Source organism: Pseudochaenichthys georgianus, chromosome 1 (assembly GCF_902827115.2).
Source record: "Pseudochaenichthys georgianus chromosome 1, fPseGeo1.2, whole genome shotgun sequence".
Lineage (NCBI taxonomy): Eukaryota > Metazoa > Chordata > Actinopteri > Perciformes > Channichthyidae > Pseudochaenichthys > Pseudochaenichthys georgianus.
In genome coordinates, this window is record NC_047503.1 from 30,361,970 (window position 1) to 30,388,253 (window position 26,284).

The window sequence follows — 26,284 nt, forward strand, 5'->3', positions numbered from 1 at the left end:
AAGAAGACCTTTGACCAGCACTTTTATAATTTTGTCCGGAAGATTTAAACGATAATGGACATTTTGACCGGCAAATAATTATTCTAACGGGAACTCTGCACAGGAGTTAAAATGCAAAGCCTGAACGATGACAAGAGCGGGAGACTTACATTTTACAATTATATTTGTATTAATACCAGAGCAGTGTGTACATATGCGACGACATGCAGAGAACAGATGAAATGATTCAAATCCCCTGACAGACTCGCACACTTTGGTGATGTCCTCATTTGATAATGTTTCATTTTTCGAAATGCAAACCGAGTCAAGCCGACTCCAGAGGTGGCGGTATGCACCTTAAAGTTGTTTGCAATCCGCCAAAAAACCGAGAGAAGAAGAAGAAGACGAAGCCGACTCCGAGCTGTCCGACTTCAGGCGAGCTTTTTGAGACCTCCCCCGGCTGCGATCGGCTATTCTCGTCTACTTTCGAGACGAGCCGCAGCTCGTCTCAAACAAGCCTCTTCACTCCCCGAGTCCCCGACCGTTAGTGCCAGTCAAAACCATGTTTTATACCGCTTTGTTTCAACCACTGCCGTGTCCCGCCCTCTCTGTCTGTGTTTGTTTCAGTTCCGCCAGCAAGACTGCTGGTAGACCAGCATAAATACCAGCGTCACCAGCATAGACCAGTTTAACTACCAGCTAAACCAGCATAGCCCAGCATGACATGCATGATGATGCTGGGCTATGCTGGTTTAGCTGGCTGGTCTCGAACCAGCAAGACCAGCCTGGTAAACCAATTAAACCAGCCTAACACCAGCTAAAACTAGCATAGAACCATTTTAAGCTGGTCTATGCTGGTTTTTCTCTGGGACTGTGTGTATTAAAAGTACTTTGCCATCCCCCTCCTTCATCCTTCAGGGCACTCTCTCTCTGACAACTCGACTAAAAAATCATCCTTCATAACTGTGGTTGACTTATGACTAAAGTATGACTAAAACAGAACATCTCCAATTTTAGAAACCAAAAGAAAAACATGTTTAAAGGCAGAGAAGAGTTCCTGTCTACAAGCCAAACAGATACATCTCATCAAAAGTTTGAAATGCTCTCTGTTGGGCTTTCTCTATTTTACTTTGTTGGTGATCTGCTACCACTCAGCTGAGTCAGCTCACAGGAATATCAAATGTACAACAAGTTGAGAGAATCAACTTGCAATGAAGTAAATATTGGCTCCAGAGTAGATGAAAGTGTTTGCAAAACCCCAAATATTCTCTGGAAATATGGATTGTTTCTGTGTCAAAGTGCACCCCACAACACAGAGTTGTCTTTATCAATGCCAACTCGCTAACTGCAAAACACTAATGTAGTCCACATGTTAGAAAATGTTGTCTAAAAATAGTTTAATGATTAAGGAAAGACACTGGTAACATGGATCTGATCTTGACTCACTGGAAGGAGAGAGAATGTAATGTGTTGCTTTTCTTGCTTTGGCTCACAGTTTTCAATCAGCAGAAAGACAGTAGGTCTCAGAGAGATGTTCATAACAATCAGCAGAAAACACTTCCTTCCTGCTGAAGCTGAAACTGAATCTCACACTTGGCTGTGGTTTAGTTTTGAAATGCACAAAACCATGAATGCATTTGTCTAAGTGTTTATTTCAGGTGATCATTTGGAAAATGTTCAATATTGTTTCCATATACAAGTCCTAGACATGTCATGTTCTATTAAACAACCATTAAGCTGACTTGATTTAACCCTGTAGAACTTTTATTTTAAACACTTTTTAGACAACTCATTATTGGTCGAGATTAACATTATGTCAGTTTCTAATAAAAACTTTAATTTATCTTGTAGACAGTGTATGAACAGCAAATGCAATCAACAACCCATTGGCTTTGGGTTTAAACATTTTGATGGGCCTTGGTTCAATTTTGATGTCTTTTCCAGTTTTTCAATATGTTATCAGTTAGTAGAGCTATGGAAAAAAACATCAACATCAAGCAAAGGTCTTTCACTGTTTTTTTTCAGATCATAAATCTGCCATCTCCAGTCAAACAGGACATTAAGTATACGTTGTACTGTCCTAGAAGCCGGATGAACAGTCTTTTGGGGGTTCTGGGTAAAAAATCTGACACATTCCCGATGTATATCTCTGTGCAGTAAAGTAAACATTTTCAACTGAAGCTCTCACTTAACAATAAACAATGTTGTCAGTGCAATATATGACCCACCAGTGACTGAAGTTACCATTTCCTCCTGTGGGAACCAAACATTAAAAGAGAGGTCTGCTCTGTGTCCCAAAGAGATTTTATTAGTTTTCCTGAGAGCATCAAAAGCAGCTTTGAGCAAAACATCCATCGCAAATTAATTCAATTTGAATCCACTCCAGGCTTGGTGATTAAGTGTGTTGGCAGCGGACACGCACTGTGTGTGTTTGTGCATGCTTTTTTATCAAGACTCATTTCAAAATAAGTATCAAGTGTACCGTACAGCTCCCTGTTTACATTATATAGTGGGGAAATGGAAATAAGTATTTACTCAATAACTGTAGTTAAGTCCAATTAGAATGTCCATGTTATGCTTCTAGAATGCATGTAGGAAACATAATGTATTTGCTTTACTCCTGTTCATAACTTCAGTTACTTTACATATTCAGAAAAATAAGTAGCTCAATGTTTACAAACGGCAACATTAAAGTCATGTACAATTAATGCAATAATAAATGTAATCCAGTGAATCTACATAATATTCTGGGATTAGACATTCTGTACTAATTTTACGTTAACTAAAATGTATATAAAATGTTGATTCTAGTAAAGCCAATAGTTTAATTCTGCTCTGCACAACTCATACATATATAAGATTGAAGTTGTGTTCCATAATTTTTCTCTTGAAGCACAGTGGCCATTTTGGATGACCACACTCATCAAATCATGTGTGCTGTGAGGTAATTGAAGAATATGTGATGACTGGCATGCAGTGAGGCCCGTTGGCGAGCTCTGTGATTGGCCAGGAGGTCAGGGCTGATTGCTGAAGGCTACCAAATCAGGGCAGAGCACATATGGAGCTGATTAAAATAGTCACCTCCATGACTCAGCTGACCGAGTGACTCAATGACACATCCTCCCCGAGAGGAGGGGGGACTGAAGGAAGGGCAGAAAATAAGAAGAAAGGGAGGGAGTAAGGGAAAGAGGAGGCAAAGAAAAATAAAGAGGAAGGAGGAGGGGGGTGGTGGTTGGAAGAGGGACAGGGGAAAGAAGAAGAACATCTGGCCTGGATGTATACAGGGAAGATAGCTGGGTCTGTTGGAGACTTCCTGTTGTGTTTTATGCTGTGACTGCTCTGCTGCCCTGGTTTGCAAATGGAGACAGCATGTGTGTGATGACTGACGGTTTATCTCAACACCCTAAAGTGGCCTCCACAACTCAACCTTCCCCCTCTCACTGAATCTGTACACTGACATTAACATTAACAGTACAGATTCATTATTCTGTGTATACAGTATATCTTTAGCTACTTCACATGTTGACATTAAAATACTTCACTCCGAGTTTATTCCTTCTCATACCCCAGCTTTACGCACCACATTATACCTCAAGGTTACAATAACTCAGGCCTGTGTTTGCTTTTTCATCAGCTCCTTACCATACTAACAGAGTCAAATCCCTGTGCTGTTTGCATAACGCTGACCGCTTAGATAAACTGGACAGAGTTTGTGGTCCAAGCTTTGTTTATGGGAAGTGTGTGCCTATCGTGTCTTTTTGTCTCTTTTAAGCCACCAAAGCTTTTCCAGCTGGCCTGCCTAAAAGAGAGAGCAACCTTAAAGGACTTTGATAAGACAAAGATAACACCCATATTGCTTAATTTCAATCAAAGCTTTTTCTTCTACTTAATGAAGAAAGGATTTTGAGAGGAAGTTTAAAAAAGGGTCCAGCAAGCAGATTTGGTTTAACTAAACAATGCGGTTTGCAATAAAATAAAAAGAAAGAAAGGGATAAAATGTTAAACCAGCATCTTGGGAGGATTTTTCTTTGGATGCGTTTCCTACAATCCCCATCTGAAGAAGATACATCATTCCTCGACTTGATTGGCCTTAACAGAAACCAGTTGTCCCCCTTTCCTGCACAGCGCGATAGTCTAAAACAGTTGTACTCCCCCACAGACACAAAAGACCAGCAAACAGATACTTACAAAGAGTTTCCATCTCATGTTGGTTGTATATCTCACTGCAAGTAGAAGTCATCTCGTTCTGTCTGTTTCCCTTTCTTGCTTCGAGTATTTAACCAGAAAAAAAACTTTTAAAAAACTCTCATAAGACAAAGAAGTCCTGTGATATTTCCCAGCCTGTGGCAGCTGCTGTAAAATTCTTCACTATTCTGTGCATGAACAAGAACTAATGTTACGAACTATGCTTCCCGATACACACACACCAACATGTACTCTATTTCTGTTGATGTTCTAGAAGCTTTCCCTGATGAACAACAAACAAAGACTCCAAGGGATTGGCCTTCTGGGGAATCCCTGGCCCCTGGCTGCATCCGCATCTGCGGGGGCGAGGGACAGAGATGACTCAACTCTAAAAACGAAGAGAAGCCTGAAGGAGCTCTGTGATTAAACTCCTTGCGCGGCCGCTGCACGTCTTCCCGAAACATCTAGTTCAGTTATGATGCTAATTATCTATAATAGAAACCTTCCATGTGCAGAGAGAGACAAGCAAACCTCTAGAGATCACAAGAAAAATGATTTGTTGCATTGGTTAAACATGCAGAATGTGATTGCCAGGACAGGAAATCAAGAACAACTTCAAATAAATATTGAATTTGAGTTTGCCAGTGCATAAAAAAAACTAACTCATCTGAGGAAACTTGCCCTTTCCCCCAATCTTAAATTGTGTCCTCTTTCACTGAGTGATGTTTGACGTTTGCAGTCTGCTGTGCAGCATCACGAAGCCCTTCACACCATCGAGGCATGAGGTAAAGGTTTGCTCCAAAGCTCCTTCAGGCTTCATTGCCAGGGCTTTTCTCAACAGATGACGGCTTTCTTCAAAGAATCTAATTGCCTGTAAACTACAAAGCTAGAGATACATTCTCGAAATCCCTAAATTAACACCACAAACATTAGTTATGACATAAGATCCAGTCTGTTTGTTAGTGCCTTAAAAGTCTGCCTGTACATTCCCATCTGAGGAACCAATCAGTCAGTTGAGCAGAACTCCTGCACAAGGTTTACTCAGCTAATCTAAAACATGAATCTGTGGACTGACAAAGTGAGGGGATTTAACAATGCAAAAGAGGCAATAAGGATTATAACCAGGAAAGGTATGTATTACTTCCCTTCTGCCTAAACCTTTGAAAAACAGTGGAAGTTATTTTTTTCTTAAGGTTTATTTTTGCACTGTGCTGCCTATGATCTGAATGTTTCCCAGCTGAAATAGAGATGAGAGCTCACACAGTTGGATTTCACAGAGCTGACAGCCTGGAAACAGAGTAAGTGTCACTGAAACTACTCTTCACCATCACTTCATCACAGCTCAGTGGACCATGATGTTGAACAATAACTTGGTTTTGCCGGAGTAACATTTTGATTTTAAATTGTATTTATGTCACTTCAAAATGTCTAAGCCTAACGCAGAGTAGTCTCAGGTGTTTTTGTATTTATGGGGGGAAAGATTGACAAAGGATTTTGATATAACTCTTAAAACATGATCTAAATTATAGTTTTTTAATTTAAATCGCATGAAATCAGATTGATTGCTTTAAGGCCCTGTCACACTGTCCCGAAATTGACACCCGATGGACACACGATAAAGGAAATGTTCAAATTCGGCTCTGATCGTAGCAACATCGGGCCATTCGTGAGGGCATCTTAAGCCATCGTATGACCGCCGGTGGAGTTTCTCAGGCTCCGGCAGCAACTTCATGAGCGGCAACTTCGTTAGGCACTCGTGAGGGCATCTTGTCAAATCGTGTCATCTTCGTGTTATCATCGGTGCATTCACCCTCACTCTGATCGGGGCGAATGCCCGATGGCACCGAGGATAACAAGATGCCCTCACGATGGCCTTACGAAGGGCAAAATTGACACACGAATTCAACACGAAAATGAACCTTCGCAAGGTCCTTCGGCAATTTTTTGGCATGCCAAAGATTTTGCCACCGCTCACGAAGTTGCTGCCGGAGCCTGAGAGACTCCACCGGCGGTCATACGATGGCTAAAGATGCCCTCACGAATGGCCCGATGTTGCTACGATCACAGCCGAATTTGAACATTTCCTTTATCGTGTGTCCATCGGGTTGTTTTATTGCACAACAAAATCATGTAAACATATTATGTAAATAACCCAATTTGTGTTACTGTGAAACTAAAAAGGATATAATATATTATTTTGAAGGAGAGTTGACAGGAAGTTGTTGTTGCTATGGAAACAACATTACGGAGAAAACGTAATATTTTCTACATATAAAGACGGAGAAAGTAAAGAACAAAGTCTGAAAATATCAGTACAGTATCATAGTACTGTAACATAATTGTTTTTTGTACTTTCATTGCAGTTGTATGTCTTAAATGTAATGTAAATGTTGCCTTCGTGTGTGGTTCGGGGCCATCTTCGTGCGAAATTCACAATTCCATATTCGTGTGTCCATCGGGTGTCAACTTCGGGACAGTGTGACAGGGCCTTAAATGATATCACCCGAGTCAGCATCATTGGCACTGTCACTATCTGCATTGTGGGAAATGTAGGCATAGTTCTAAATTGGTGGCATTCTCTTCAAAGCCAGCAAGTTTAGCAGCCAAACAAATGTTATTACAGAGAATCTCGGGCATGCTAAAAGAGGACACACACTGAAGTGATTATGCAGTTGGTGTAACATAAGGGGCAAGAATGCGCCCTCTTATTTTTCATTTTCCACACAAGCTCATTTCAGACCAACTCACACCCTCACAGAACGACCCTCTGCGCCTTGTCTACTTTCATCTAGTCATTTCAGCAGAAGGCAGGACTGTGGCACAAATGACCATCTGCCTGTCACATACGCACAAACACACTGTTATTGTTATTCTAGTATGTCCTCTATCCCTAAACACGTGGGCCAAACATCATTACAAGAGAATATGAGGAAAAACTAGCCTGGTATGAACCTTTCTTCTTCATTGAAACAACTCTGGGCCTTATATAAATAGATAGATATTTGTCGTTTTTAGGACATTTGGATTGCAGGTCTTTTAAATGTCCTTTATTCCTCTATTGTTCCCACTATGACTCATGCTTGCATGTTTTCTTAAACTCCATTTCGAGACCTACATTACTGCATGACTCTAGCTTTGTTTTTTCATCTCCCTTGCCAAGATAAGGGACATCATTTTCCCAGTGGAGTCATATCTGGATAAACAAGAGGGAGGATTCACCTGGAGAATAAAGATAACATTAACTGAGTAACTGTTATCTGGGTCTGCTTCATCAACCTCTGATGGCCCATATCCTACTATGTGTCTTTTATCTTATGGTGATGAAAAGGGTCGATTAAGGGGATTATGTGTGCATATCCAAAGTTAGGCTGTTATGTTAAACTCCCTGTGGAAGACAAAGTGGGATCATTCTGCAAAAACCATGTGCGATGAGAGGGAGTGGATAGTGCTTAACAATGTGTGTGCTTTTATACGCATGTAAACATGATGTGTGAAAGTGTCGTATTCACAGTATGCAGGAGAGAGTCAATGAAAAAGGGGGCGTTTACTACAGTTTTGGGATTTGGCTAGATGACTAAAGAGGACAAAGGTCTTTCTGCAGTGGTGGGAAACTTCTTTAACCCTTGACTTCCCCCAGATGCTCAATGTAAACTTCAACTTCCGAAAGCCTTATCTGGGGGAGAGGGGGGATGTGTGTGTTTGCTAGTCTGTGGGTGTATGTGGGTCGTTTGTTTATCTGGGTCTGCAGGGCTAATCCTTTCCCATTTCTCTCAGCTCCATCCTCCTCCTCCAAAAGAAAAAAGAAAACTCCTTTATGTCCAGTTAAGTTTCTTAACTTGTAAAAGCTTCAATACAATGTTTTCAATAAGTCTATCTTTGTGATGTATTGGAGAGTTTAAAACATGAACGGAAATAGGCTGACATCTTTGTGTTGGGTTTCTGCAACACTACCCCAGTGTGGTTTCACACTTCTGACCCTGAAGTACTTTATCGAGCTCAATGCTCTGAGAGAAAGGACAGAAATACAAATTGATTTAGAGTTTTCTTTGTAAATAAAACTGCCTTTAGAAAATAGGTTAAAATACAGATTAATATTACCTGCGTGCCAGGTTCAGTGTCTAAACAGATTTCACTTGTCACACACTGCCTCCTGGTGGCTTGTTCAGGAAGCTCATCAACAGTGAAAGTCACATTCAAGATAATGAGAAGTGACACTTGTCACTCTTATCACCCTGGGACTCTTTTGAACTGATATGATAGACTTTACAGTTTGGAGGCTCATAGACTTCAAGACAACACAGTCAGAGACAATCTGTGCTTCAGTGTAAGAACATCTTAGTGTGACCTTCTCCAGGCAAAACATATATGCATAAAATATCCAGCTTAAAATGTCATTAAACAAATCAGCTCTTTATGGAACAGGAGGAACAGACATAATCAAGCCAATGTTTGAAATCATTTCCACGTTTTAACTTTCCTTTTTAAAATTGTTTTCATCTTTCAACCTATCCAATGTACTGATTTAACGACTTATACACATTTGTGGAGGGATGAAAAGGGCCTATTGGTTTGCACATATATCAATGTAACATTTTATTTATCAAATGGTTATTGAGCAAGTAAATTCCTACATGATCACTTTAAACTAACAGTAACATTTTAAAAGACTAAATAAAGAAGGCATGTCGTGCAAAGCAACAATTAGTGATATGCTTGAATACATTATTAATGAGGATCAAAGCAATTCATTATTTTATTATTATGTACGTGCAGGGTATGTACATGACACAAATCACTTAACATGTATAACAAGCTTTATTAACCAACTTTGGTTTATTTAATGACATCGTTTGGAATCATTCAAATGGAAAACAGAGTGTGAACTAAAATGTGATTAAAGATGTAATTAATTATTATATCCCAGCCATAATAGGGAGTTCTCTAAAGTTTGCGATTGGTTACTTAATTGAATTGTTTTTGATTTGGAAGAGTTTGTATTAGTCCTTCGGATTGTTTTGTAGTTCCTGATCTTAAAAAGGTAAGACCATTGCAGATTTTCAGAATTATGCAACAACATATGTCAACAGAAAACCACATACAGTATAGAACAATGTTTTTTTAGGTCACCAACAGTTCCCTATCACAAGCACATAGGCAAAAAACTCTCTATTTGTCTCTGCCTCTCTCTCCCCTTTTTTCTGGGTAATTATCCGACAGGTCACACTGAGTAATGGTCTGGGATCAGTCCAGGGAATTACGCTATCAGAGGATTGACCTTGGCTATGCCTTCACCTCAGGGTGCCTGTATGTCTGTGTGTGCTAGCATAGGTGTGTCGCTGAAACACAACAACAAAATATGAGATGAAGGAAGTGTGTTTGAGTGTTTTTGTGTGTGTGCGTGCCCTTTCCTGACCTAAGGACAGGCAGAGACAAATCGCCCACAGCCCTCTGTTGTCCCCCCCTCCCTACTTTCAGAAGGGCAATTTAAATACAAGACAAATGGTTTCACTTGCGCTTTCTTCCCTAATTACACCTCTACACTACACCACACCTCAATTAGGGAAACAAAATGTTCTATAAAATAATCTGTTTATTTAGGCCATATAAGGACAAATTCTAGTTCAGCATACATAATCTGGTAGGTTGAAATCAGGACATCACTTTCGTTATTTAACATCACAACAGGGAGAGAGGACTCGATGCCACATGAAAAGGCACTGTAATTACATTTAGATGGATTTATTTCGCAACTTTAAACATCCCAATAAAATAACTCAAAGGATTCGTTAGATGAGGTTACTGGTGTGACCTTAATGATAACCTACCAATCTCTTCCCAGTGATAGCTTTACTATTTATAGTCCAGCTATTGTAGATCTACTTACAGCAAGCATTTGTTGAAACGATGTAAAAAAAAAAGTTGTGTGAATCCATTCAGTTAATTATTAAATCAATAACAACAAAATTGCCAATTATTTTGAGGAACCATTGATCGTTTTAATATGTTTTTAAATCGAAAATGTCAATCATTCACTGGTTGTAGCTTGATTGTTTGAATAAAACAACAATTTTGAATATGTCACCTTGACCTGTTTGAAATTATGAGAACATTTTCATTGTTTACTGACAATTAAAAAAGAAAAGATAATAATTATGAGATTTATCAATAATGAAGGTTGTTGCAGCCCTGTACTAATCGTTGTCCTAAAGTGACTAGGTTTCATATGAAGACCTTAACAAAGTCTGTAGGTTAAACAAAGTTCCTCAAATGTCAAAGCAGCTCTGAAACGTGATAAGAAATGTTTCATTTTGGACCACAGGTGGCCTACACTCAGATGTTAGATAGAGTTCTCTCTGTGCTGTGTTTGATGGATTGATGCGCAGCAGACCCTGCTGTCGAGATATGCGTCCCCGTCTGTCTGAACGCAGCGGAGCAGACCAGACCCTAATCACAGGGACTCTGGTATCTGTGGCCTGCAGTTAACCTGACGGCGAGGTTCTCCTTTGGAACATCTACCATCGCTCATCACAACGATTCGATGTCATGACACCGATTCTGGATGAATTCCGTCCTGCACTTGAAGCACTTATATTGTATAATATTATACACTTTAGTCTTCACATTATACCAAGTGGTAATATTTGTATACACATGTCTCTGCAAATACATATAGACAACTATTACAAATAATACATACATCTCAGGGCTCTCCAACCTTTTTTAGGATGAGAGCTACTTTCAAAAAATAAAACAAGTCGTGAGCTACTTTTACTCATCTTTTTTTGTTTTGCTTTTGAAGGCAGTGTATATATTTAGCACATTTTAACATTATTATATGCTTACCTTTAACCCTTGTGTGCTGTTTGAGTCTGTGGGACCCGTTTTCAGTGTTTACTAAAAGAAAATGTATGCAATTAATTATTTTTTCAACCTGAGACTCATTGGCTTTGGCTCATTTTCAAGAACATATTCTAAATCCTTGGTATCTCAACCAAAATACTTTGGCCAATATTGTAAATACAATGTTCCTATAACATACTATTTACAATATAGTACCTACCAGGTTAGTGGAACATCCATTAGATTAAAGGGTTTGATAAACTGTAGGACTGTGACGTAAGATTATGTTCATTGCCGATTAGTCTGGCAAATCATTTCATCAATTAATAGATTTTTCTTTTGGGGTGCCCATCCTTTTTTTGTTGTTGAAACTTTACGGTAATAAAATAGCTAAAAATGCCATCCACATCTCTAAGAGTCCAAAGTTACGTCTTCAAATGTATGTTTTGTCAACAGTACACTGTTTTACGGTACAAAACCCAATACATTTAGTTCCCAAAAGAAGAAAGTAGCCAACAAATAATCACGGGGACCAGGATCGAGCACATACATGTCTATTTTTGTGGATGAGCTTCCCTGACTTTGTAAAGACACAAATAATTACATATTTGATCTTCAGTGATCTTCCAACTGCAGTACACTCTACATTATGTGCTGACCTTTTGCATAAAACAAAGTGTGTCTCACTCTCCGATGCTTTGATCAAAGCACACAGGGATATGTGCTGGGAAGCTGACTGGATCACATGACCCCTGAGAGAGGAAGTGCACTGCAGTGAGGTCACGCAGCGGGGGAAACAATCACACTGACAGAACACGGAAGGAAGCAGAGGATACTCGGTGTGCTTTTGCGTGTGTGTTTGTGAGCCAAATGATGTGTGATGTCATTTCCTCGAGGAAAAACTGAAATGGCAGGAAGTCAGCTTATCTAATAAAGTCCCAAAGACACAGGTGACAGCCATAGGCAAAATAATAAAACTATGCATAATAAACTTTGCTTTCGGGGTTGGCAACAGCTCTTCTAGGTGGACACATTTCAAAATAGCTCTAAAAACCAATTGAAAGCACTTACAACTGGACCAAATAAACAAACATGGGCAAATAAACAATGTGTATTTCTGTTTTTGATATGACTTTGGCCAAAGGGTTTATAGTTTATAGAAACAAGTACATTTTATCATAATATGTAACAGCAGTACTTTTATAAGTGTGTGAGTTATTGTGTGTGTGTTTAGCTCTCTTGATAATGTGTAAAGTAAAGCAGGGTGGGCCCCTCAGGCAGGTCACCCTCCATTTAGACCCCATTAGTGCCTCTCTCTGTGGACAAATACATGTAGACCACCCCCATAATCTACAAGAGAAGCATGTCAAACTCTCAGCACAGAAACAGACTCCAATGTAGTCATTTGAAGCAGAAACTTTTTTAAACACAGCCAGTAAAACTAGGAATATTTAACACAAAATCAACAAAAAAGCACCATCATTATATTTAATCAAGAGCAAATTATAAAGTGAAGGTCAGGTAGGAAGTGATTAGGGTTATCTGATTAATCCAATTAGCTCCCCTCTGCTTTCTGGAGCTTTATTACTTTATTTACGTCAGCTCATTGTGCAGCTCTCCGGTCGCTCTCACCGCTCTCAAGGATGCAGCAAGCACATGTGTTCAGTGACAAATCATATCCTAAAAGGTGATGATACAGTATGTCAATGTTTTGGGTGTGTTACCAATTTGTTCCTGTGTCAGTTTTTGCAAGTTTCATACAATGTCCTAAAATGTTACATATATATTACATATCTATAGAGTGTACATTATATGCTATCCTTCTTTATGGCATATTCTAACTGAAGCACTACTAACTGTACTATCTGGCTACCATATGCCTGTGCTGCTGACTTTTATCACAATATAAAACCAAGTCGGCTCCAATACTGCATTAACAGACATGGATTGCCACAAATACAGACCCACAGTCTGCTGTTTCTCCTGACAGACAGGCCGACACGATCACATGCAGACATCAGACTAATGAAAAAGCTGCTCCTGTTACTGACTTTTTTCTCATTGAGAGATCCGATACTGGCATTATTCTGCTGCCTCAGTGTGTGTGGAGAAGGAGCAGGAAGTTATGAAGTCAGAAGAAAAAACCCAAACGAATCAGGGCCCCAATGAAATGTAATCTGGAAAATTAGACTGTTTTTATCCAGTGGGGTTTGAATGTAAAATAACTTAAACCCAAGAGGGAAAAGTTTCCCTTTCCTTCACACATAATTAGATGTCATTTGGTTTTATTTGACTTTAAGATAGCCTGTTTCAACTACTTTTATCTCTTTTCCACTGATGACAGTGTCTCTCCAAACTGGTATGTCTGTGCTAAAGCAATCACACATGATATTGAGCTAAATCTGCACCAAAGCACTGCTAGGCAAAAATAGTCAGTCTCTGATTAACCTTTTACACAACACTCCAACAACATCATTAGAATCTATATGAGACCCAACATATATTATGTGTTAACAAAGAAGAATCAACACATTAAAAAACTATTAGTAGTCTTTCCGCTAGCATTCTACAAACCACAGCTAATTCAGTCCCAAGAACAAGGAAATGGAAATATATAACTATTTTAGCCTTTTTTGAAACCTTATGTTACTCAGATTTTCCATTATTTGTTGGTTGGATGCATTTTGCCATGGCTTTTTCACTTGGTGGACATAAGTGTCTGTAACATCTCTCTTAACTTCACTTCTGCATCAGTGAAGTAAGGTGAGAATATAAAAAACATTGAAGGTCAGCCAGTATTGAGTTGACATATTTAAATGTGTTGCTCATAAAGGTGCTATGATTAAACAAACTTACTGTCAGTGTTTGGAGATTTTCGTCCATGACTAGGCGAGGAGCAGCGGAAAGTGGTGACGATGGTGTTGTGATGAGGGTTGGGGTGGTGAGGGTGGTGCACTGGTTGGTGGTGGCCGTTGTTTTCTGGAGGAGCCCTGGTGATGCTGATTTCAGGTTTACGGAAATCTCCGGGATTAGGAGGCTCAAACTTGCGAGCGTGATTCTGCTCAGGGGCCCTGCTGATGCCATTGTTGTTATTGTTGCCTTCATTGCGGCGTATCACTGGAGAATCAGTAGGCGTCTTAGCGAAAGTGACCTCCCTCTTCTGGCTCATCTCGGGGGTCTTGGTGTGGCCCAGGACTTCAGGGCGCTTCAGGGCGCTGTTGGTTGCAAAGCGTGCGGAAGAAGGGCTGGTGATGTTATCCACCTGCTTGCTGGAGGAAGAGGAGATGTCGATGGAGAGTTCGGATCGGCGAGACACCGGCTCGGGGGTCTTGGAGCCTCCTCCACCCATGATGGAGCGGGGTTGGGTAAAGTTGAGGTTGTTGTTGTTGGTGGTGGTGGTGGTTGCCGGGGCGGGGGGAGGAGTGCCCAGGTCACGGTAGTAGATGCTGGTGGGAGACATGGCGTTACGGTGAGGGGAGCTGGTGGTTCGACGGGAGCCAGGGGACAAGTGAGAGGAAGTGTCCACATCCTCCACCTCAAAGGACCTCTTCAGAGCTGGATGTGATGGACAAACACAACACACATTAACTTAAAGGGTAATTTGACTGCTGACACGATTAGTTGATTTACTGATGAGTTAAAAGACAATAAGTGTGCATCAACTATGTAAGTCAGGGTTGCCAACTTTGGGTACCTGGCTGGAGTGAGATTTTGATATCATGGGTTTAATTACACATATGCACACTAAATGACTGCTATCGTGTCAGCAGCGGGACCTTAGCATATATATAGGATATATATATATATACAATATATACAAATACACAAAATTGGACACAGACTATAAAGGGCACAAAGTTTCATTCACTAATGAAAGTCAAAAACATGTTTGTTTCCACTGTTTTATTGTGTGCCTGTCGCGATAAGCAATTAATTGACTTATCGTATGATAAATAAAAATGAACTCGATAAATTGCCATTTACATGAGGATGTGACTAGCAGTTCGAAAGGATGTACTTCAATTATTATTATATACAGAGTTGGGTGTAACGCGTTACAGTAATATTATTACAGTAACGCGTTACTTTGTAACGCGTTACTGTAATAATATTACTTTGTCGGTAACGGAGTAGTGTAACGCGTTACTTTTATAATTCAGTAATCACACTACAGTTACTAACATTGCCCCGACACGCGTTACTTCGTTACTTTCTAAAATCAGTCATAATCAAACCTCAACAAACACCTGCAAAGAACACATGCTAAGTTAAAGCTAACGCACATAGCTGTTGTTTATTTATATCACACACGTAGTCTGTTCTTCTTCTCTGTTTTCCGGTTGTTGCCTGTTTTGAATGACGAATACACACTACCGCCGCCTGCTGGTAAGGAGAGTTATTGCCACTCACGCATGCGCAGTTCGTACGTGCTCGGCTGAAGTCTTTGCGGTGTGCTCCAGTCTGGCTCCAGTGCAACACATGGCCAACACGCAGGAGAACACGCTGACGCAACAGCGTGAGCAGAGATAGACTGCGCAAAATATACAGATAGCAGGAGACAGAGGACAGCCATGGTCAAATAGGAAAACATTCAGGAGCTATCTGGATCAGTCTTATGCGACAATGGAAACTGAACTAAAGAGAACATTTGAAACTTTAGCAGTCTGCGTGATCTGCCTGCAGGGAGGGGCGGGCCGGCCCTGCGAGTAAAGTAACGAGTAAAGTAACGAGTAAAGTAACGAGTAAAGTAACGAGTAAAGTAACGAGTAAAGTAACGAATTACTTTATGTAGAGAGTAACGAAGTAGTGTAATATATTACTTTTTTTTTAAAGTAATATGTAATATGTAATATATTACTTTTTTTTAGTAACGACCCCATCTCTGATTATATATTATCATTATGTCAGTCAGGGGTCTAAAATGGTCATACAACGGTGCCGACAATATTATCGTTTATCGCAATAATTTCCTGGAAAATGTATCCAACAAAATTCAACACGTAATGTTGTATCGATGTATATAGAGATGTACTACAGCAAAAGTATTCTCCGTCGGGACTTCCTGCAACAACACCACGCCGTTATCTTGTTTCTGATTGGCCAGAAGACATTATCAAAGATGTTCTATTGAGAAGACGATCACTACCTGACAAAAGTTTTCAAAACCGTTTCTAGTCTTCGGTATTCTTGTTTTTGGCGTGAGAATAGTTTGGGCAGCGTGACGGCCCGTCTACACTACAGCGTCGACAGCGTTGAAAGCTCCAAGCTGCTCCAAGCTGCCCATTCACTTTCAATGGGGTGACGTCACGTAGCCGCGCTTTTTCGCCGAACTGAATTGTGGGTAGCAGAGCGAGGCGTCTCAGGCGACCAGAAGTTGAACAATGTTCAACTTCGCCGGAGTAGCCGGAGTAGCCGGAGTAGCCAGCGCCAGCCAATCAAATCCCGTTTCCCAAAATCTGACAGCTGAAGCGCTAGCCAATCAAACCGCGTCTAAGCTGGGAGAGATATCCCGCCGTTCATTTCTATATTTCAAAAAAAGTCGGAGGAGAAACTAACTATCGCCGTAGCGAATCACCCGGTTTTGTATGACCAGACCCTCTTCACCTCCCGGGATACAAACCGGAGGAACCAGGCATGGAGGGAGGTGGCAGAGACAGTAGGGGAAACTGGTAGGTTTTCGCCTGTTTGGGGAGTTTATATATATATTGCTCGCATAAAATCCCCGGGGGTTTTTGCTTTGTATGTCGGGGGCGGGAGATTCATGTGATTGGTTGTTGGCCGTGTTGCTTGAATAAAATCCCCAAGCTCCAGACACGCCCAGCTCCAAGCTATTTTTGGAGCTGTAGTGTGGACGCTCCGTGAGAGCGTGTGTCACACGCCAGATGCGTGAGAGTTGGCAACCCTGTGTAAGTAAGCTATTTATCATGCAACTAGTTTTGAAAACAGTAACACCAAATATCATCTCCTTCTTGATTCTCTGGCAAGTTTCTGCTTTTCTCCGTTTTTAATTTTAATTCAATATCTTGGTTTCGTTTTTTGAATGATGGACTCATTAATAGAAAAAGTAGTCTGTTACTAAACATAGCTGTGATTTAATAAAGTACTGCCACATAACTAGATTAAAAGTTGTTGAATAAAGGTAGTGTAGTAGAAAATGTCAATATTTATGGAGCAACCTTACATTTGTATGCGGACGATACTGTAATGTATTGTGTAGGTCCGTCCATTAAGGAGGCTGTTGTTACATTACAGGCTGTTTTTAACATTATTCAGACTCAGCTCTCTGAACTAAAGCTTCTTTTAAATGTTGATAAAACCAAGGTAATGCTCTTTTCTAAAGCTAAAAAGACACCAGAGCCTGTTTTAGATATTGTAACTACGCAAGGAATAAAACTTGAAGTGGTTACCTGTTACAAATACCTTGGTATCTGGCTTGATGATTGTCTCACTTTAAAACTTCAGGTCAATAACCTGCTTAAAAAGTTGAGGGTTGGACTAGGTTTCTTTTTCAGAAACAAGTCCTGTTTCTCATTTGAAGCCAGGAAAAGGCTAGTCACTGTGACCTTTTTAACTGTGCTGGACTATGGTGATCTGGTCTATATGAATGCACCTGGACAAGTTAGATGCCACCTATCACAGCGCACTGAGATTTGTCACTAATTGTAAAGCACTTACTCATCACTGTACACTGTATGCCAAGGCAGGTTTGCCATCACTTACTGTACGGAGGCTCAGTCATTGGTACACGTTTATTTATAAAGCTTTGTTGGGTAAACTCCCGTATTATATCTGCTCTCTGATAACACAGAGAGTTGCAAGCAGCTATTGTGTGAGATCGCATGATGTAGTATTGTTAGATGTGCCAATAGCAAGGACTGTCTTAGGTGAGACAGCTTTTATGTGCGCAGCTCCACTTGCTTGGAACAATCTACAGCTAAAATTGAAAATGAGCAATTTCATTCCTCTGCATGTTTTTAAAACTAGTCTAAGTGAAATGCTCTTTGAAACTATGGGTATTTGTAAATGTCGATAAGTATGTAAATGTCGCTTGTAAATATGTTGTATGATGTCCTTTATGTTTTATGTTGTTTTATGTTTCATGTGGAACCTATTAGCTGCAGGTCTCCCTTGAAAAAGAGATCTATGATCTCAAGGGGCCAATCTGGTTAAATAAAGGTTTGAAATGAATGACTAAAATCCACCACTGAGTAAAACAGGAGAAATATATTGAAAGCACTATGACTCTGTTAACCAGCTCACCCTTCATCTATACTGTAAATAATGTATGGGTCAAGATTGCTTTTATAGATGTGGGAACAATCTCACAAAAGATTCAACAAAAGGTCATACCAATTAACTGAGCATTACACAATGTGAATTGTTAAAAATAAATTAATCTAAAACACATTATGATCAGTTTCCAAGTAGTAAAGTGGCCTGAGGTTTGAGGGTGGGGTAGCTGTTGAAGCAGTTTTGAGTGGCAACACAAAGGAAACAGCAGGCCACAGCCAGTAAGCCATACTCATCCAATTCCATTGCATACTGATCACAGGCAGCATGTTTTAACTGTACTGTATTACATGTTTAATTAGATTTTTGTGTCATTAAGTCATGACTTCGAGGCTTTGTGTGCGGTGGGTGCACAACTAAATAAAATGTGAGGGTTGACACAGAGCCATTTGAAGTGCTTCAGGACATATTATAATGCACACATTCAGCCAAGCATAGCTGCCTTCCAAGCATTTAGGCAAAAAGTCCCAAGACTCCCTGTTTATGAGCAACATGAGCGCAGAGATATAGAGGCACATCCTTCCCCTTGGTTAGTTGTGACGTGAGAAAATAGCTGTCCAAGACGAAGACACTGCGGGATGGGATCACCCCCTGGGAAGAATGCACTGGCTCAAAGTCAACTTTAATTTGACTCCAATCGTGGAGTTGTTGTGCCAAGCCAATGGCCAGGAGCTGGTATCATAATGACACACTAGTAAGACCAGGCCGCTCACGCACCCTAAAGAACATCTCCCGTTTCCTGCAATCCAAAACGCAGCGCCGATTATTTGATCTGCTTGTGGCTTGTGGTGTGTCTGCGTGTGCACGTGTCTTTATGTAACTATATGTAGTTTTGTTCAAAGTGCTTGTAAAAAAACAAGAAAGTGTATGTTACAGGAATGTATACGTGTTTATTTTTAAGCGACTACACCCACAGGGAGGGGACGGTGCCCCAGCCCCACAGCACTCTCTGTAAAGCCTAAACTGTCAGGGGATGCAAGGCTTAACAAAATTACATCAAAGCTGTCTCCACACACATATCAGCCAGCAGCGCTAATCTAATTTACGGCTATAAACTGCGTCATTCTAACATGGTGGACATTTGATACAATTTACCTCTGACAAAAAAAAAAGAAAAAAGTCAGGCCAGAGCCAAAGTACTATTCTGTTTTCGTGTTAGTCGGACACACCAAGGACATTCTTGTTTGCCATGGGAATAAACGGATCTACACTCACGTCTTGGAGTTTAAGGTGATTTGTGTGACAAATCTCCGCCACTATTCCCTGTGCACCCTTTATCTAGCCCTTAACGCTTGAGTATCTTTCATATGTGGCACTATAGGAGACTGTTATTAAGGCTGTAAGGCTAGCTTTATGTGCTTATTTCCTGTGCTGAAGTTCTGATGAGACCAGAGTTCATTAACCAGTAAGGCAACAGCTTTAAAATTCATCATCTGAAAGATTTAACCAGTAAAGAATGATATTCAGCAAAATTGCAATTTGTAAGTTAGTCTCCAAACCAATATTGCCAGTGGAGTGTGTCCTTAGTGCAACTTTCTTCACTCTTGTGTTTTATGATTGGTGAGAGGGAGTCCAAGGCTGTGGCTACTTTCAACTCTGGCCAGAGAATAAGCTGATCTGCCAAAAGTGGACCGCAGTTTTCATAAGAAGCTGAATGGTTGTGATGCACCCTTTAAGACTGTATTGTGTGATGAGCGAGTCACCCAAACTAAGCTCTTCTAGGAGCTCCAACACTTTCCGGAGAGCGTGCACAATCTAACAACTCTTGACACTTGCTGTAGACTTTGGTTATATTTTGAAAGGGCTAATGCTACACAAAGGAAAGGGATATCAGGATAAATATTCCCAAGTTTTGTCCAAATAAGAGAGGAGAACTGAGACGTTGTTCAGCCAATGACCTGTTCAGTGATCTTAGATTAGTATTTCTGTTCTTAGGTGCTTTGTGATTATATGCCCACAAGCAGGGGACCAAAGCAGAGGACTTGAATGCTTTCCTCTCGGGCCGTTTGTTTTTATTTAGAGACTGTGCAGTGAAGAGAACATGATTTAAGAGCAGGGATGACTTTAAATCCCTATGTGCTTTAATGTTGTCTGCGAATATAGAAAATGGCAAAAGGCATTTAGGGCATCTCTCACTCAGATGATCACTCAACTCCCAAGTTTCTAAGGATCCCACAAACTCCTGGGTCTTTTCTTGTTCAACGCAAAAGGGGAAATATATGGTTTTACATTCATCCAGGATATTCTCTGCATGAATATAGTGAGTATAGGATCGCAGAGCTTTAGGAAGGTAAAGTAAGGAGTGTGGTACTGACAGATGGATGAAGAAGTATTGTTCCCAGTGAAAGAGCATTCCCAGACTATGAGCTGGAAACACGAGGTCGAGTCCACCTCAGAGGAACCTCATTAACAGGAGCCAGGAGTCTCGTCTCCCAGCGTCCCACCACTACCTATCACCGCCCGCCCAGTGTCCGGTATCTCATGCTGTCTCATGTGGGAAGATAATGCAGCACAGACAATATAGTAAAGGATTATTTGGCGTAACAAAAACAAAAGATGGTGGCAGCTGTATTCTCACTGCGGTTCATGGTCATTTGTCCTAATACGGCCCAGGTGTTAGGCTGACTGCCTCTCTATCATCTGTGTCATCACCTTTTTCTCAAGGGCATCCCAACAAATCAACACAAATATTCAGTATCATCTCAGGCCAGATGCACTAATAGGAGATAGTCAAGAGTTAGAGGGAGTCAAACAAACAAAAAGAGAGGAGGGAGAAGAGCAAAACGAGACCTGATAGAGAGCCAAGAGGTTGCATGGTGAGAAAGTTAGCAGCTCGTGACAAAGTTTTTACTTATTGTTTTCTCTATCACTAATATGAGTTTGTACTGACAGCAGCCAACACAGATTAGCTGAACTATCATGTTACAATTGTAATAATGTCATGTTACAGTAACTGACTTCTTGGCAAAAACCTTACTATCACTACATATCTCAGGAGTATAACAGATATTTCAGGTTTGACTGAGTATATCGAGTTTTTGAGGGTGGAAAGCATCAATAATGTTAACCGTGGAAAATGAGGCTCAGACAGTGGCGGACTGGCCATTGGGACATTCGGGACGAATCCCTATGGGCCGAAACTGAAGTGGGCCGGTCGGACGATGTGGGCCGGTCGGATAAGTCACTAGAACCCCCCCCCCCCGTCGACAATTTACTAGCGGCATTTACTTGCGGTACCGAGGTGGGCCGGTACCGAAGTGGGCCGGTCGAGAGTCCCGGGCGGATTTGTAGTCCCAGTCCGCCCCTGGGCTCAGAACATTTAAAAAATGTCAAATTAAAACCTTATTTATACTACACTATTTGATTGCAATATGTTTAATCCTAATTGATCTTTAGAATGACCAGCATAGTCATATTCTGTTCACTGATTAATTCATTATGATGTTAAGCTGCTAGTCATTTCTTCCTTCACTTCCTTTGGATGTATCACAATAAAAGCGTCACAGGAAAGTGACGTGCCCCTGAACTGCTGGAAGCTTTAAATGTGAAACAGATGTACAAAGTGTCGACTTTGCATCAACAGCAGCATGTCAGAACATATGATAGTTTATCACTTTAACAAAAACAAAAAAGAGAAAGTCAAAAAGATAAAGGCGTCTCTCAAATGAAATGAATTAACCTCGCTATACATTGCAGCTGTTAACACAACTAATTCAATTGTTAAGAAAACCTTGTACATTTGTAATAGTTTGAATAAGAACCCTGCACATGAAATACAGTAATGCAGAATAGTAACAACAAACCTTCTGAACCAGTATATTAATTCATAAAATGTTCTGTACTGCACACAGCCTTGAACCACTCATCGGTCTCGTAATTCAAGCCTCAGGCAATAAATCAAGTGATCAAGACAGTTACTGTGTCAATTTAATCTGTAAAATACGGGTTATATAAAACCAGTTTATGCACTGTGGAGTTTATCTGTCATCAGTAGCATGTCCATGTGGTAAAATCAGTAAAACTATTTGACAAGACAAGGCCAAACATACAATTTCACACTACGTTTTTTTGCTTGGTCGGACAAAATCTTAATACTACGCTGTCAAACGCATACTTCCTTTTGCTATCCACTGATGGTGTTGGGTTCACTAATGCTGACCAAAAGCAGTACAGCTCACTGTCAGATTTACGGCGTGGTTCTCTAGTGGTCTGGCCGACACCCTGTGTCCGGCACAGAGGAATTCTGTGAGAGTAAGAGGTGTCTTGTAAAGATGGAAGACGTGTGATAGAAGAGGTAATTTAGTGCAGGTCTTGGGTCAAAATCTTCATTTTTCTGCAGTAATGTTAAAGTGCCAGCTGTTTAAAAGGAGGATATGAATCGTAATCAGAACCAAGAGGCAATTTCACCCCTGGTTGAAGATGTGTGCATGCGCACACGCATGCTGACAAAGTCGGTCAGGCAGCTGTTGAATAGCCAGCCCGTTGCTTAGCTTCAGGCCCTCTAAGCCTCAACCTTTGACAGGTAAAGCCTTGTTCTCTTCCTTTGATCAAGCACTGGTTAACTATCCACTTCATGAACAGATTGATTTACATCAGTGACCGGCAAGGAATAAACACAGTGACTGCATTCCATTGTAACACCTGTGAACTCAGTGTCTCGAGTTCAACACAGTTCTGATAAAAAGTGTGGAGAAAAGATTGTGTGACTGATGCAGAAAGTATTAAACATTTGATTAATCAGAGCTCAGTGACCTCACAGCAGATATTAACAATATTCAGGCCGAGCATATTTGTGTGGAACTGCCTAAACTTACGTCCAAATTATACGTTACGTCATAACATACTTAACTTATAAACATGACCTTAGTAACGTCCCAAACATACCTATTTTAACCCAAACCATGATCCTTTCTTTAACCTTACCAAGTTGTTTGGTTTCCTTAACCTAACCAAGTAGCAATGTAACAAACTTAACTGAAGTACATTAACCCCTTGTTGAAGTGTCTATCAGACTACCCTGCATGTTGAAAGCTTGCACGGGAACACCCAGTGCGTTACAAAGCGACTACAAGGAAGGTACGTAGGTTGGGAGTGACAAAATGCTTTACAAAGCGACTACAAGGTAAAATGCAGGAACAGATAGACTAACATAAGATTAAGCAAATCATCTGTAGAAAAACAACTTTCACTTGGCCATTTCATTGTTCATTTCCTCTCTGTATCCACGTGCCACACTGGAGCAACAACATGCCACCTCTGGGCAGATAAACAGTACTAAATACCTTGGATTGGACTCAAAACTCAGTTTAGATTGGCAGACAAAAGACGAGCTAATGTACGACTCTACAAAATCTCTGTGGATATACAAATATGCGTTTATTCTGGGCTTATTTTCTGGTGACTCATACGTTTAGATTCAGCAGAGACATTTTCTATCTTTTAGAAAATCCTAATATTGTTTCAGTACGTAGTTGCTATGGTGATTTCTATCTTCCTTTTTCCATAATAGTCAGAAACGCACACGAGGTCATCCAAGTCACATTATTACATCTTTATTGTGCTCAGCAATTACGTCGCCATTCCCTCTCTGTGCCTTTCCCCTCCTCAGTGTGAGGTTCAGTGCAGTGCAAAGTACTGGAAAACATAATGATCTGGGATCAAATAAGGATTTACTCAGTCAAGTGTTTGCCATGAACATCTCTCTATAGCCGTTTCTGTCCTGCATGGAAACACTAGACTGGTTCATGATGACCAGTATAATGTACTGTTGGGGTACATTATGGTGGTCACTATTAGGTAGTGGTTACAGCAGGTGCTTTCTGTCGTACTGAATACTATATTTGGTAATGCATTACTAAAGCTCAACAGGACAGAGATGAACCTGGAATTGACCTAGCTCTCACCTCATTTGGCTTTATTGCCTTTAACGTCTCTTTGAATAAACCAGTAACATGAACTCCATCCACCTGTAATATCCGATTAAGACAAAAATGGTCTGCCAGCATATGAAATGCTTGGCCCACACCGAGTTATTATTACTGTATTCAATATTATAATCGTGATAAAAAAATGCCATGTTCCGAGTTAAAAATAAACCAGTTTGTGTTGTGGTATGCTTGAAACTGTGAAAACTGTGAAAAGTGTTCTGTGACCAAGACTGAAGGCAACAATGGCTACAGTTGTTCCACACTGCTGGGCGATCATAGGGATAGGCGCGGCAATAGTTCAGAGGAGGATAAGACATTTCAATAGGAAGTTTTTCCTTGTACGATGTGAGGGTCTAAGGACAGAGGGTGTCGTATTGCCATGCTGATATTCTGTACACACTGTGGAGACCACTGAGACAAATGTAATATTTGTGATATTGGGCTATATAAATAAACATTGATTGATTGATTCAATAGATAATTCACAGTATTAGTACACAATTAATACTGGAATAGTAAGTCAAGTGTACCATTTCACATAAATTAAATGAAGGTGACATTTTTATAATGACGTTAACAAGGTCAAACCAGACTATATCAGTAACCACATCAACACAGAGTTAATCTTTGTGAACCCACTGTGCAGAATTGACACTAAACCCAATTAAGGAAATACTTCACCTATTAAAACTGCTGTCTGATTATTATTTATTATTATTTCAGTCTTTATTTCGAACAGATTAAAAAATAACAAATAAAAAATAACAAATGTGAAAAACAGAATACCGTATTGTTATAATACAGTATTTATCCACATTCATGGTAATATTTGTATATTCAACAAAAAAACAAGGTCTTCATATTAATAATAATAATAATAAATCATATGATTTATGATTATCATAATCAAATGAGAGGGTACAGTCTTAAACAAAACATGCAGACACGAGATGACACACAGTTTTGTAGTATTTAAAAACCAAGACAGATTTTCCAAACTTGAGTCCAATGTCAGAGAATTAAGCCATGCAGATCAATTTATAGAAATTGAAAGCAGATTATTAAATGAATCAATGTCATCAATGTAAAAACAAGTTATTTAAAAATAGTTGTGCTAACTGGACTGATAGTACACTGCTAGAAATATGTTTTGAAGACTCTGGTAATCATGGTACCAATGAGGATTGAAACTGCTCTCAGCATCAGTCCATTACATCACACAGTGAGCATCAGGCCAAAGACCAGCTGGAGGATGCAGTCTGACCAGAGGAGGAACAGGAAAGAAGTGGGGAAGGAAGACAGACAGAATGGTAGAGGAAGAGGTGGACAAAGAATTATTTCCAGCTCCACACTATTCTAGCAAACAAAGGAAAGACAATGTTGTGAATGGAGTATGAGGAGGTGAGACAGATGTTAGCTCTTAGTGTTGAGGTTTGCACTGTCTCCGTCTCAGTGCTTTCAGATGAAGGCTTTCCGGTGTTGGATGTGTGGTGTCAGTGCTGTGTTTGTTTCTATTATTGACATAACTTTGGTATAATCAATAACAGACCATAGGCTACAGGTACTTGGCTGTGCTCACCACCCTGTTTTTACACACAGTAACAAGCAGATGCAAACACATGTGCAGTACTATGCAACAAATACACAAAGATGTTGAATACTATTCATAAGCATCATACTTCTGACAGATGTCACTGCTTACCATAAACTGTCATCACATTCAAAGTGCAAAGAAAGCAGAAGAGAAATGACAAACCTTCAAAATCTGAAATAATTCCCTCCAAGTGTGGATTGACTCCAGAATCTGACATGTTCTCAAGCATGAAACGTCACACTTTTCCTCCCAACTTTCCAAAATTCCAAATAGAGTCAATGGGATTAAAAAAATCCAAAGTCCAGAACTTTCTTAAAAGAGCAACTTATTTTCTCTGACTTCCAACTAACTTCTCTATATCGCTGGATTCAGACTTCAGAGTGCAACAAGGCAAGCCTCCTCCCTTCTCCTCCCCTCCCTGCAGCTTAAAAACGCACTCCCCCTTCTTACTCATGTCCTGTGTATGTGT

General features: G+C 40.2%; 1 protein-coding gene across 4 annotated transcripts in view; it reads right to left on the bottom strand.

The window, feature by feature from the left end:
* Positions 1-26,284, bottom strand: part of septin9b (septin 9b) — an 89,031-nt gene that overhangs the window by 44,568 nt on the left and 18,179 nt on the right. For 2 of the 4 annotated variants that reach the window (XM_034082941.2, XM_034082936.2), the window contains exon 2: positions 13,861-14,559. In XM_034082941.2, coding sequence (XP_033938832.1) covers positions 13,861-14,559 — 699 coding nt within the window. Of the gene's footprint in view, positions 1-4,167; positions 4,456-13,860; positions 14,560-25,977; positions 26,180-26,284 lie in introns of those variants that run through there. The other 2 variants (XM_034082927.2, XM_034082950.2) reach the window with 2 other exon arrangements.